The following is a 14,918-nucleotide window of genomic DNA, read 5'->3' as shown; positions in this document are numbered from 1 at the left end:
GCATACACAAATCGGCAATTACCGTCATTTGCACACAGTCACCAATGTGCACATGCAGCTACATGTATAAATTAAACCCCGAGTTGGAAGTGAATTTTGTGCTTGCAACTGCACCTGTTGTTCCTCTGAAAATTGTGCTTATATATTGGGATCATTTTGCCTGTCATTGAAAGACTGCCATTTCTGGGGGTGGAATAGTGACTATGCCCCCACCCACCCCCGAACCGCAAAATACTAGATGACAGTTTAGGACAGTGAAACATTCTATAGCTAATTAAAACGTCAGGATCGGAGGATTAAAAATATCAGTACTAAGAGTTTCAATCACAGGGTCTAGTTTTTCTCCTTGAGGCAGGCATAAGGTTAATGGGAGCAGCAGGAGAAGAGGTGAGGTCATGGTGCATAACATGGTTTATTCAGATGACATTTACCTTTATGCATCCAGCTGCCATTAAGTTGTTTGCAAATTGAATATTTTATTATTAATTCTTATTATTTACTATTTTTGATGTATTATTTTCTCCCTGAGCCACAACTGTAATGGAACTGGCAAAGAAATTAGGCTCTTAGCATATGCCATGTTTTCACTTGTAAGAGGACAGAAGATTCACTGGTGTGTTGCTTCCATAGGATTATTGTGTTCCATTGCAAAGAATATTAATCACCAGTAAATCCCCTTCTGCTAAGGCTCATGATGGATGACCTGTATGCGATAATTTCACATTATTTCTTCTTCTCCCCCAGGGGTCAGCACTTCATAAAGTGACCTCCAGCTACTGTAGTTTATAAGCTTGAATAAATAAAACACTGTTGATTTAACCAGTTGGGATGTTTACTTTCAATAGCAACTGTTACTGACATAAGGCAGCAAAGCAAATGTTAAAGAAATAATCGCACTTGGCCTGAAGCAGCGTGTCAACCTATTAAGCTGTGCATTATTTTTCTATTTTATTTGACTGTCTGCAAATCAAGATGTCATGGATCCTCAGTGCCAAGAAATTCAATATGCCCAGTGACATGAGAGAAAAAGAGAACTGCTCTCGGGGTGGGGGTGGGACCTGTGCTGTGCCTCTGCGAGCCCCAGGCTCACAAAAGGGGAGGAGGATGGGAAAGGGGGAAGCAAATTGCTCCATGTGCCACGCTTCAGACGTGCAGAGCACACGCCAGGCAGACTGTGTTCTGACAGGAAGGGAGTGGCTCCTACAACTTTCTGGTGGTGCAGAATGCTTTTCTCATTCATATTCATACAGCCCAAAGCCAGAAGGGGCCACTGGGATCATGTAGTCTGACCTCCTGCATAACACAGGCCAGAGAACTGCCCCCAAACAATTCCTAGAGCAGATTTTTTTAAAAAAGCATCCAACCTTGATGCCAGCTAATGAGGAAGAGGGTGAGTCCACGCCTTCCCTAGCACTTTGGGATGGCTAGCACTGCCATAAGGATTTATGCTGCACTTAGGGTGCTTGTGGATTGGGATTGTGGCTGACCTCTGTGCAGGTGTGCATGGGTGTGGGAAAGCTCCTTGCACCTGCTCACTTTCCCCTTCCTCCTCTGTCCAGCTGCAGAGAGACAACTATCATCTGCTCCTCACAAGTTCCCTGCAGAAAAGCTGATGGTTCTTTGTATGAAGAAGTTGGAAGACAGCAAGTGGCTCAGAGACCTCATTAGAGACAATCAATCCTTGAGATAAGCACACTCTGGGCCCAATCCTGCCCCAAGGGAGTGTTGTTAATGGCTGCATAGCAGCCAGCGTTGGGTTCCAAGTGACAAACTCTAGTAATGCCCTTACAAGCATTATTTTAAATAATCACCGATCCTTCCAGCTTCACCTGACACCCCCCATCACTCCAAGAGACGCCACTCTTCTCTTCCACTTTCACCCTGCAACGCCTCACTTTGGCTAAGCAGATCTATTCCTGCTTCAGGGTCATGCATCCTCCACTGGCTGGGAGGACTGCCAAGCACTACCTGTTTTCCCCGCATGCCGACGGGAGGATGACAATGACAGAGTGATTTTTGAGGTTCCAAAGTTTGTTTTAGTCCAATTCACGATAGAAACACTCCGATGTTTTCACAAAAACGTAATTGTGTCGATTTGGGGAAAGCAAGATGGGCGGGGGAGGGTGGTTTGGGGGCTAAGGCCCTGGCCTGGGAGACCCAGAGAGCGTGAGGGTCTCGCTCTCTCTCTCTAACCTTCCCAAGGAAAACTTCACTGAAACCAATATGTCTTGGGGAGACATTTCCACAACATAATTTTGTGAACTTTCATTTAGCCAAAGATGTTCTGACCAGCTCTCGTACTGACTCATTCTGTGACTAAACTTGATTGAGTCTAACACTCTCCTGAGTCCCCAGAGAGGAACTTCCTAGGCATTCCTTGTGTGTGTGTGCACGGTGCGTGTGAAAGGAGCAGTGGAGTAGAATGGGAGATGTGAAGGAAATCACTAAACTGAGCTGCCTCTTGGGAGACGTAGACTTATGGGCTTGCCATGGGCAGCACCAATCCAGCCATCACATAAGGGATAGACACTCTGCTATGTACACAGACATGGCTGGATCCTGTCCCCTTTTCTCCCTGGGCGAGAGCATTTTCAAAAATTAAATAAGCAGGATTAACATATATATGCTACCTTCACTGCACTCGCCAAATGCTTATACATCATCAGGAATTACTCACATTGATAGGAATGTTAAAAGGTAGGATTTGATCCAAAGTCCATTGAAATCAAGAAAGGGCTCCCATTGGCTTTGTTTGTCTCTGGATCAGGGGCTTACTTCTATTCTACACTGGCTCTTATGTTGCCCTCATCACTGTATTATCTCGGCATCTTAATCTCTGGGGCTTGTTCCAGTCTAGCTGCAATAATTCCTCCAAGAGCTTATCCTGACCTCCAAGAACACATATGGAGAAAGAGTCCAAAGAACAGCTACCAGGGCTCAGTTACATACCCGGATTTCAAACTTCTGCAGGTTGTTTGGTCCCAGAGTTTTGGTTTGACCTATTATCATGAGGTCAGCTGCAAAATTCTGATCTGGTGCTGGGTTTGCATTTTGATCCCTCTCAAACTCAAAGGTCAGTGGTTTTTCAAATCAAGGTTGTCAGCTTGTGGCCATCCCTACCTGAAAGCTGAAAGGAATAGAGGCAGGCTGTCTAATGAGGAAAGTCTGAAATCATGATCTATGCATGGCTCAGATGAAAGACAATAGATATGTGCTAGGATAGTACTGGAAAGGAATGGCTGAACTTTACAAGATTTAGAATAGAGGCTTAGTATGTAAAACCAAAACCACCTGGAAGCTAAACGTGCAAAAGCTTTAGATAAACAGGTCAGAAGCGCAAACGAAGTTTGGCTTGGAACTGAGTTTTGGATGAAGGTTCAGGTGTTCACTCCTACTTTACCTGACCTGGTTTGCCCAATCCATAGGCCTTTGCAGGGAACCAAAGAAGATAGATTATTTGGACTGGTCAAAAGGGACAAGGAGGCAGCGATGAATGGAAGTAATGAGGAAATTGAAAACTGAAAGCGAGATGGTTATGGGGAAAAATTCCTGCCATAACTACAGCAAAGCACTGGCACTGGCTCCAGAAGGAGCTTCACCAAAGCTCCATCTCAAGTAGAGCTCACAAGAAATATTGGACACTTGAGGAATTACAACCTGGATCCACATTGCAATTATCCCCCCCATGCAAACTTCAGGCATCCCCTGGACATATCCACCCTTCCTAGTGTCTCAGCCAGCCCGAGATCACCTTAGCAGGAAGGCTTTCAATTAACTGATCCAAACAGGTTCCCCCGATTCCCAAGCCTCTTGACTCAGTCCAATGCCATATGGGGGAAAGGGAAGACAGGAACAGATGACTCAATTGATGCCTTCTGGTGCTAAAAATATCTGATCCTATAAAATTCAAACTAAAACCTGAGAGCAATAGGAAATGCTCAACAGAGGCATAATTTGCTATGAAGCAGCAGAACAATTCTTCCTTCTCTTCTTAAAGTGAAACTTAATGAGCCAAAGTAAATATCTCTTTCCTCCTGTCACACTGTGTTTGTTAACCACAAGCTGCTTGCCTGAGGCAGTGTAGAAGTTAGCAGAGCTCCTGAGCCCCATGCCTAGTTGAAGCACATATGTTCCTGAGGAGACTTCAATTCAACAATCAGTCACAGAAGCACTCCAAGCCTTCTGGGATATATGCATGGGAAGGCTGCAGGAGAAAAGGGACAAAGGCTGGAGGCAGTGCTTAATTTGTGCCAGGGCTTGCCAATACTGAGCCCCGGCACCTCTAGGCTTGGCATTTCATAGCCCCGGGACCTGTGCCACATCAGTTCTGAAAATAAAAAATTTGTTTGGGCCCCAGCTCCTAATTGCTGGAGCCCCAGCATCTCTTTCATTACAAATTAAGCCCTGGCAAGAGGAAGATCTAGATTCTGGAATTTCCATGAAGAGACTAGGGATGGGAGGTAATTTCAATAGAAGGGGTGGGATATTCTGTTTCCAGGTAAGAGTGAAGGGTAGTGAATGGCCTATGTGAAAACTGCACCTTTCGTTAAATCAAATCAATCAATTAATAAAATGACTGTGTTTCTGGACCTCAGGGTTGCAGAGAAAAGCTTGAAAATATGACCTAAGTACACCAAAAACGCGAAAAAGAAGAAGTCAAAGAAAGAGAATCTAACACTGATCTAAAAACAAATCAAACTTTGGGGCCTAGCTGTGTTCAGTGCTTGGGGTTGGCAATGCTGCCCTGTGTCCCACACTATTAGCCTGCGCAAGGCTAAATGGTGCCATGCTAGAACTACCTTGGAAAATGCTAGGGAAGCGGGAGAGCAATGTGGGATGAGAAGTTTAGAAAGCACTTGTTGCCAGCACAATTGAAGCAGCAGTTTGCACAGGGCCTTTCGAACAGAAACAATGCACAATAAATAGAGGGCTTGTTCATGCCCTCCCCTTGCACGGTACTGTTTAAATGAGACCCTTGGGGAGAAGGAGTAAACAGCATTATGGCAACAAAGTGAGTTAAGAATGGTACTTTCTATACTGCAACCCCAACACGTGATTAATGACAGGAAAACCATGGCCTCGCTTCACTTCACTGCAGAGTAACTCTCTGGGTATGCACAGCATTTCCTTTTAATCCCTCATGGAGGAGAGCTGCTGAGATTAACCTTTGCTCAAAAATTTATGGTCTGCATAATGCATTGGGTTGTTTGCTTACACTTGCAGTAGCATGGTGATGGCAGGCAGCAAAGGGGAGTTTACTCTTACACCAGGACTTTCAGCCTGAAACTGCGGGTATGCCTTGTCCCACTGTCTGCAGCTCCCAGCTACCAGGCCGAATTCTGCCAGCACGCACCGGGGTAAATATGGAATTGCAATTGCCTAGATTTACACAAAATGATGCTGAAAGAGGCAAACATTATCTCTGTCGCAATGAAATTTCCAATTCTAAATTTTGAAAAGGGAATTTTTTTAAAACAAATCCTATTATTTTTTAGCAAAAACCCTACAAAATTTCAAAGTATGTTTTTCTGATGCTAAATTGGACAATTTTCATGAAATAAAAAAAAAGTTAAGTTTTTCAAATTTAATTGGGAAAATTTGCAATCAACTTAGCACTCATGCTCCATTAAAGAGGCAAATTAAACAATCTACCAATTGTCATCAGATCATTTATTACTGCTTTTAAACTCTATTAACTATCTCTATAAACTAAAGCCACTCTAGCCTGTCACTGTAGTCTGATCAGCTGGGATTCATAGCTGGGGAAAAGCAATATATGATTTGCCAAGAAGAAGACCACATTTTTTCAAATGACTAGCTCTTTCCATCACAGTTATTAATGTGCCATATATTATAAACTGAGAACATCTAAATTTATGGGAAAATCTACTAGAAGAAAAGAAAAATAAAGGAACCTTTCAGGGAAATTGATTAAAAGGAAACAAAATCTTTGATCAAATTTAGTGGAACAAAATTAGAAAATCGGAACCATCTAAATTCCTCAGATGGACACAGTATTAAAGAAAGAAGTTTTTTTTAATCAAGCAACCAACCAACCACCTTATAAGAACAGGTTTTCAGAAGTCTCTGTTATGTCAACTGCAACATTGTAAAGAATTTATGAAGCTGGCATAACATCTGCTAACTTGGACTGCGTAATAAAAGAGCTTCAAGATACTTCAGAAAAGACTAACAAGCATCTACTAGAACAGAAGCTGTGACATAGCTTGAATGGTATTCATGATTCTTGCATTCACTTCCCAAGAGGGATTTTGTGTTTGTTTGCAAGAACCTTTAAGAAAGCAAAATGCCAATATGTCTCAATGCCAGAAGCACTCATGGGGCTACCTGGAAATCCCTCCTTCTCTTCATAGAAGTTTGAGTCAAGGAGCAGAAACAAAACCATCTGACTCAGGTAGCCAATCACACACCAAGAGTAAACCTCAGCCAATAGTAAAAGATGCAGTGCAAGCAATGGGCTGAAGTAATTTCACAGAAAGGGTTTGAACAATTCTGTAACATTGGACAAGCTTCTAAAGATTCAAAACTGTTCATGGATGAGTCACAAAGAGGGAAAAAAAGAGGGAGGATAGATATATTTGCTGAATAAGCTTTTCATGATGGAGAGTTTGCCCAACTCTAATAGCAGCTATGTATCCAGAAACGCCATGCTGAACCTAATATAGAATCATATTTTGGCACTAAAGAAATTAGGGGTCCGATTTTCAGAACCAGAGACCAGATGGTTTCTTACGGATGAGCAGGCCTAGGTGAGTGAAAGCAGCCTTCCACCTTTGTACCCCTGCACAGCAACAGGACACAGTCACCGTCCAGGGCAACACTAAGACTGCATTTTCTGAGAGCCCCTGGGTTTAGGGTTGCCAGGCATCTAGTTTTCAACTGGAACACTGGGTCGAAAAGGGACCCTGGTGGCTCTAGTCAGCACTGCTGACCAGGCTGTTAAAAGTCCAGTTAGTGGCGCAGCAGGGGGCTGGGGCTAAGGCAAGCTCCCTGACTGCTCTGGCTCCGCATGGCTCCTGGAAGCAGTCACCTGGTTCCTGTGGCCCCGAGGCAGCCAGGGAAGCTCTGTGCACTGACCCCGCCTGAGTGCCATCTCTGCAGCTCCCATTGGCCAGGAACCACGACCAATGGGAGCTGCTGGGTGGCGCCTGTGGGCATGAGGGTAGCGTGCGGAGCCTCCCTAGCCATCCATGTGTCTAGGGGACACAGGGACTTGGGTGCCACTTCCTGGGAGCTGTGGTAATTGCTGCTGGAACCCCGCACATCTGCCTGCATCCCAAACCTCTGCCCCCGCACGGAGTCCCCTCCTACACCCAAACACCACACCCCCCCACATCAATCCCCCTGTCCCAGCCTTGAACCCCTTCCTGCACCCCAAACTCCTCATCTCTGGACCCACCACAGACCCCACACCCCCAGCCGGAGCCCTCACTCCCCCCCCCGCACCTGAACCCGTGCCCTAGACCAGTGACAGTGAGTGAGGGTGGGGGAGAGTGAGCGATGGAGGGAGGGGGATGGAGTGAGTGGGGGGAGGGGCCTCAGAGAAGTAGCAGGGTAGGTGTGGGAAAGGGCTGCTCGGTTTTGTGCGGTTAGAAACTTGGCAACCCTATGTGGGGTACAAGACACCCCTGTGCACCAGGCAGAGTATGTTGCACCTCCTGAAATGTTGTGGTAGCTGGCACACTCCCACTGTGTGTCCCACAGCCCACTGTGGTTGTTGGCTCTGCACTGGATGTATTACTCAGCTAGGCCCTAATTCAGCAAGATACTTAAGCATGAGCCTAACTTTAAGGACATTGATTTATGTGCTTAAGTAACTTGTTAAATAATGTTAAATAAATCTGTGCATTACCATAATCATATATGCAATGCACAGGTGACTGACCAGTGTGTGCAGGCACTGGGATTGTGCACACACAATCACAATAACTGCACGGGCATATTACCTGTGCAAATACGCTCACATGCAGAGAGGTTTGAGGGCTGGGGGAACAGGCCAGGTGAACACACTGCTATGTGAATACACTGGCTATAGATCTCTGCGGACATCTGATACAGACGGGGGGCTAGTACAGCATCAGGGCTCCACAGCCTGTAGGGGAGGATTTCTACCAGCCCATGTAGTACCCCCACCAGTGCCAAGCCCACGAGGGAGTGGATTTAGCCACAAGCAAACATAAATGGTTGCTACAATTAACGGTGCAGTTTAAAATTCCTTTGCTTCATCGATTGCTTCAGAGTAAAACCACAGCCACAAAAGTCACTAGCTGCTGAATAATCTAGATGTCTAGATACAAGGTCCCTTCCGAGACATAATGGATCATTTAAACACTGCACAAGAAGATATCACTTCTTCATGTCCTTCCACACATCTGCCTTGGGAGAAACTTATCCTAATGATATTTTTGAAATCACTCCTGAATCTGAGGGCTGAATCTGACATAGGTGAGGTGGAATAAGACCTCTCCATGAAAGGAAGATACTTCTACAATTCACTGATTCACAATTCTTGCTTCATTGCGGTCGATGATCTGCTGACATCAATGGGAGTTCTTAAGCAGGCTCAGCCTCTGTTGAGGTGGACAGTCCAGCGTTCTGTCACAACTAGCAGAGCAAATGACCAGTTCACTTGAAGCTGCTACATAATGATGTTCCCCTAGGAGACATTTTAAACTGCTGCTGGATATGGTGGGTCTTATGGGAGGGTTTACCATGGACAAGGACTCCCAAGTGGCAAAAGGGAAAAAATAGGAGAACAGTGAAACCACATAAATACTAGATGTGGGGGTGGGGTAGGGATGAGGATCTGACCCAATAAGTATCCTGGATTGCGGCATCCATGGTGACGCTACACTTTGTGATTCTGACCATGCGATCTGAGCTAATCTGAGTCGAAGCTAGAAGGCGTGAATCTGCTGGAACACAGCTTTCTCCTTTATTGTGTGCTTTTACCTGCTTTGCTAATGCTGCTGGTTTTCCCAGAACTAGGCTGAGGTTAGTAACTGGTGTTGCCATTTGTAAACATTGATAATTAAATATCAGACATTAGAAACAGAAAAGACGTATTACTCCTAATTATCTAGTCCATCCCATCAGGCCAATGCAAGATGGCTCCCTAAAATACATTACAGTGCTTTGTCCCAGCCAGCGTTAAGTTTCCCAAGTGAAGGGGCTTTCTCTTTTTTCCTTGGGGAAACAAATCCATTTTTCCCAACAGATACTTTAGTTATTTATAATAGGAACCTAAATTTTCTTTGGCTCAATTTAATTCCAATAATCCGAGTAATAAACCAACTGGGCCAACCTCTGTCTTCCTGAAGTTTACATCCTTCAAATATTTATAAAAAGTATCATGTCACCAGAGTAAATGTGTAGCCAAGTTGAGCAGGCCAACATTTTCAAAATAGCACAGGTGCTATTGCAGCAATTCCACAGGCAAATTAAACATGCACGTGCAAAATGGTGTATGCAAATAACCAGCTACCTGATTAACACCTACAGTCCTGTTGACTGTGTGCACAAATTCAATGCACAGTTGTGGATAGTTTTAAAAAACTTCAGCCTGCATTCTTTTCTAAAGAAAGCATTGTTCTTTGGGCGGGAGCCGAGACACCTGAGTTCTTTTCTATGCTTAGACACTGACTCACTGTGTGACCTTGGGGCAAGTCACTTAACCACTCCGTGCTCATTTAAACCTCTCAGTAAAGTGAGTATAAGACTTACCCTACCTAGCTCACAATGGTCCATTGAAGTTTAAATCATTTTGAAAATTTCTTTGATACCTGTGATCACTTTGATCTCTGATCTCTTCAGATGAAAGTAACTAGGGAGATGTAAAGTTCCACTAACCTACCCTCATCAACCAATCTTCCTTCCCCTTGCCCACTCTAGTCACTTTTGCTGCTTTTCTCCAAACCGGCTAACACTATGATTAAATTAATATTTGTAACACTTGATTTCTTATCACAAAACTGCTTCTCCTCCCCCACAACACTTACACTAATTGCTCTAAACAGAGCCTGCCTCTGAATTATAAAACACATGGTGGCCTCTTCAGTAACCTCCTTCACATGGCTTGTTACAAAAGGGTCTTTGTTCCCGGGCATGAGTCATGCAGCGCAAGGAGTGAAAACTGTTCATAGTGTATTTGTGAAATCCCCAAACAATCGAGAAAGATCCCATTACCAACAAAAAGTATCACAGGATGCACACAGGCCAGATAAGTAGGTGGAGCCCTTCCAGAAATGACTCTGAGGATTAGGTTTCAGAGTAGCAGCCGTGTTAGTCTGTATCCGCAAAAAGAACAGGAGTACTTGTGGCACCTTAGGGACTAACAAATTTATTTGAGCATAAGCTTTCATGGGCTACAGCCCACTTCAGGTGCACTTTATGAGAGACATTTTCATGGCCCACTGCCTATGGTTTCTTAAAGTCCAAGCCTGTCAGGTGCTGAGTGTCCTTAACTCCCATTAAAACCAGTGGGAGGTGTGGGCTTTTCAGCATCTTACAGGATCTAGTCCTTAAAGAATCAAATTCATACATTTTCCTCCATCTCTGTTACATTCTCCATCATGGGAATACCAGAAAACCAGGGGCTTCTCCTGTTTTGTTCTTGTGCACCTCTGCTGTGCCCCCAAGCTTTTAGATAAATTAAATAGCTATCGAAGATGAACCCAAGCTTCAAAATCCAGATCTCCATTGCATATACTCTCCTTCAACACCCCCCCACCCCTCAAAAAAAACAAAAAACAAAACAAACCCCCCAAACCAACAGCTCAGGGATTTTCAGCTCTGCAGATTAGAGTAATCCATAACCGAAATAGAGATTAACCACAAAGTTAGGATCCGATCTGGATTCTGATTCCAAACATCCCAATATCTGTGAACATTTTGATGCAGAGTTTTCCTTCTGGCATCTTTGTACTAGATGCAAAAAATGTCTCTGGCGTACATTAGGTAGGTATGTTAAACACACACACACATATATAGCCACTACATGAGCACAGATGCAGAAAAGAGGATGACCTATCAGTCAGAAGGATCCAGCAACAAGCAGCTAACATTAGGCTGGATTTTCAAAAACGCCTGATGGGAATTAGGCACCTAAGCACTTTTGAAAATCCTACTATAAAGCCTTTCCTACTCCCAAAGTTAAATGCTTCTGCCTGGGACACAAACCCTATAGCCAAATTCTGCCATATGCTGACATTTGGAGCCTGTGTACATCTCTAGATCCTGAAGCTGCAACTCTGCATGCCTGAACAATCCTTGCTCACTGATAAATCCTCGAACTTAAGTGGAACTACATACATCAGTAAGGATAGCTTACATGAATGAGAACTGCGAGACCAGGCCCCTGATCTGGAGTCAACCAGTGAGAAAGGCAGAGCATCTGCACTTTGCCAAACGATGTGTACACTGTGTGGGATGTGCTAATTTCCCTTTACTGCATTCTGGTTTATAAGGACAATGAAATGTGATGGGTAGTGGGCAACTTACAGCATTCGATGGGATTAGATGCCGTTTGCAAAGAGACTATTTTGCCACTGGATTCAGGGATGTGCACACGGAAGACAAGCCGCACCCTGGTGTTCTTCCTACCAATGTCCGTCTCCCCCTTCCGCAGTTCGATGTCCGCGTTCCTCAGCTTCAAAATCCCTGCACAGTCAATGCTGACAAACAAACAGAAGCCATGTTGGGTATGTGTATGTCAGTGTTTCTGCTCTCAAACATTTCAAAGACATTTGAAAGACAAAAGAGGGCTAAATCATTTTGCCTCAATGATTTTGAAGAAGCAAAGATAAGAGAAGACCTGAATTCTCTTTCCTTTTGTAATGTAGGTATTACAGTTAAAACGTCCGAGGGTTTTCAGCAACATGACTAGGCAGCTGTGCTTCTAATTTGGGACTGCTACATGTGTGCGGATAGCTAGTTGCACACCTAAACTGTGCAGCAAGTGCAATGCTCAGATACTATGATGATTAACAGGGTATCAGTACATAGATAAGAGTAGATAGGATGTGTATGTAATCATGGTAACTGCACAGTCAAATGAGACACACAATGTACGCACATTCTCCTGAAAATGTGTATGAACAAACTTAAAACTAAAATAAAATACATCATGTACTATAGGGGTTACAACATAGGACTGGGTGTCAGAATTCTAATTCCAGCTGCAATACTGGGCAACTTTGGCAAGTAATGTTCCTTCTGGGCACCATCTGTAAGATAGTGATCACTCTTCCCTGCACTACAGAATTGTTACCAGGCATTTGAGATCCTCAGACTGTACTACAAAGTGGTGCAGGAAGCATAGCTATTAAAAAGGTATTTTAACCTCAGCTTTAAATGCAGGTTTTATTCGTATAAAGTTAACATCAACAGTTTGGAGACTTGAACCAGAAATCTGTTTCCTACAAAAAATATTTGGCCATTACAGTAGTTTATGATTTTTTGCCATGCCTATTAGTTTATTCTTGTAGGGTTGCTCATGAAGGAGTGGCAGTTTACCCTCATTTTGGTTGTAGGTTTGTTTAAAGCTTGGGATGCTGGCTTTTATTTATTTACGTTGAGGTGGGAGGAGAGAAAGGGATGATGGAGCATTTGTTTCAGAAAAAAACAGAAGAAGCATGTGGGTTTTTTTAAACGGTAAGATTTGAGCCTCTACCAATTTTGCCCATATCCATTTAAAATGGTGGGCTAGTCCCTTTCTCTAAACCATCCTATAGCTGTTTGGAACATATTCAAGCTGAAAGTTAAGATTGGCTTTTCTATTTATATATTACAAATATAAGGGGAGGGAACATGGCCTAGTAAATATAGCACTGGACTGAGGACTCAGGAGATCTGAGTTCTACTTTGGGCTCTGCTGCTGGGTGACCTTGAACAAGAGGCTTCACTCAGTTTTTCTACCTGAAAAGTGGGAATAATGAGACTGATCTCCTTTGTAAAGCACTTTGAGATTGACTGATGAAAAGTTCTATGTAACAGCTGGGTATTATTATTAGCACTGTACCTTTGAGATACATCAGCAAGGCTCTCTAGATTCTAAATCTACTCTTGCTACTCTCTTCAAAAAAGGGAGACATTGTGGATTGTAACATGGCTTGCCAAATTCTGAGTTCTCACCAGATGATGTACAGCTGATAAGATCTACCTGTGACACCTAATCCACCCCACATATCATATGTCCCTCACTACGCTGCACAATATTTACACATTTCCTCTAGTTCATACCATTATTCATTGCTGCAGGGTTTCTCCCATCCCTGAAACACCATCATAAATTCTCCAAGCCCAAGTCATTCATCCTGAGAACATTTATGCCACTCTGGCATCATAAAAGGGGCCTTAAGTGGTATAAGTTATATTCACACCTAAAAATCTAGAACCTATCCCCAGCACAGGAAGTTGATTCATTTAAGTGATTTCTCTCCAAACACCACATACAAATTCTGCCTTATCTCACATAGTAATAAGAGATTTGCTGCAATAGCATCCTTACGTTGCTCTCATGTTGTTTTTGGGCTCCAGGGGGATCTCTAGAACTTTGGTGTTGCCTATGATTTTCTCATAGCTGGTGGTGGTAACAGTTTTGCCCGTAATGCGATGGACTTGATAGAAAGCATGAGGTTTAAGTATCCGTTCATCGGCTGTCCCAATGAAGATCTGAAGACCCAGGGGTTTGTTCTCCATGTAACCATGAAGCTGTCAAGAAATCAAATCTATTAGCACATGTTGTACTCCCAGTGCCGTCAGTCATGTAGACATTAAGACATATGCACAACACTAAAACCAGTTCATCTCAACTCGTGTAAATTGGATTTTTTTTCCCCAGCAGCATCTTCTGGAGACCTTGTTATACATGGAATACATCTAAGAAAAGATTCATGAGTAATTATTCTTTGATTTTCAGTGGAGATAAGAAACCATATTGCTTCAGTATTGGCTTTGATTGCAATCTTTAAAAAAATCTGGGAAGTAACAGTGGAAGCTCTTGGCTGCTTGATCCCATCAGCCATTTTTGAAGCAGCCAGACAGAAGGAGGGATACTGCTATTTTGCTCAGACTGGGTTTTGGAGCAAAGACCATCTTTTTGTTCTGTGTTTGTACAGCACCTAGCATGCTGGGGTCCTGGGTCATGACTTGGGCTCCTGGGTGCAACAGCAAGACAGATAATAAAATAATAACAATAATAATAAACAAATACAAGTTTTTTAAGTATATTTGTTAAGAGATGAGCAAATCAGAGCTAGAATTTCTCTCTCAGCCAGAGACCAGGGAATATATATCTTTGTTTATTAACTTCAAAAATTATTAATCAAACCATTTGAAATTTCTCACATCACTGAAAATTAAAAACAGACATATCTACCACATAGCAAGAGATTTAGCTGAAAGGGAACTTTATGGCCTGAGGCATGCTAAATTTGTTTTCAATTACTTTGTCCGCATACAAAACCTTGATGAAGCCATACAAAGCAAACAGCACTGGAAGATCAGAGAACAAAACCATTAAGCTAATAGAATTCATGGCCAAAATCTTTTTTCTTCTTTTCACCAGTCAGCAGGAGGTATCTTTGCACAGAGTGATTAATTCACACCCCCTGGAAAGAGACCACATGCGGCATCAGTGCATTTCTGGCAACCTTCCCCCGGTATGGTAAATGTAAAGTAACACTCACAGTCCTCTGATACATTATGATTCACATAGCACATATTTGCCATGCATATGAGGACAGGATCCTTGTTCCAGAGATCTTACAACCTAAGGTCACAATCTTGCAACCTTTACTCACATGAATGGTCCCACTGAAGTCAATGAAACTTATGTTCCGGAGAGTAAGGATCATTTGTGTGAGTAAAAGAGTTACTGGATCAAGCCGAGACACAGT

At 43.3% G+C, this 14,918-nt stretch overlaps 1 protein-coding gene across 5 annotated transcripts in view; it reads right to left on the bottom strand.

Moving 5' to 3' along the window:
• The window catches only part of NFATC2 (nuclear factor of activated T cells 2), a 127,303-nt gene that overhangs the window by 63,345 nt on the left and 49,040 nt on the right, over nucleotides 1–14,918 (bottom strand). For all 5 annotated transcript variants that reach the window (XM_030533170.1, XM_030533167.1, XM_030533165.1 and 2 more), the window contains exons 4-5: nucleotides 13,529–13,731; nucleotides 11,521–11,693 (exon numbers count right to left, since the gene is read on the bottom strand). In XM_030533170.1, coding sequence (XP_030389030.1) covers nucleotides 11,521–11,693; nucleotides 13,529–13,731 — 376 coding nt within the window. The remainder of the gene's footprint in view (nucleotides 1–11,520; nucleotides 11,694–13,528; nucleotides 13,732–14,918) is intronic.

This window comes from Gopherus evgoodei, chromosome 14 (assembly GCF_007399415.2).
Source record: "Gopherus evgoodei ecotype Sinaloan lineage chromosome 14, rGopEvg1_v1.p, whole genome shotgun sequence".
NCBI classification, from domain to species: domain Eukaryota; kingdom Metazoa; phylum Chordata; order Testudines; family Testudinidae; genus Gopherus; species Gopherus evgoodei.
The sequence above is the reverse complement of the archived record's forward strand: the minus strand, read 5'-3'. Positions and strand labels throughout refer to the sequence as shown.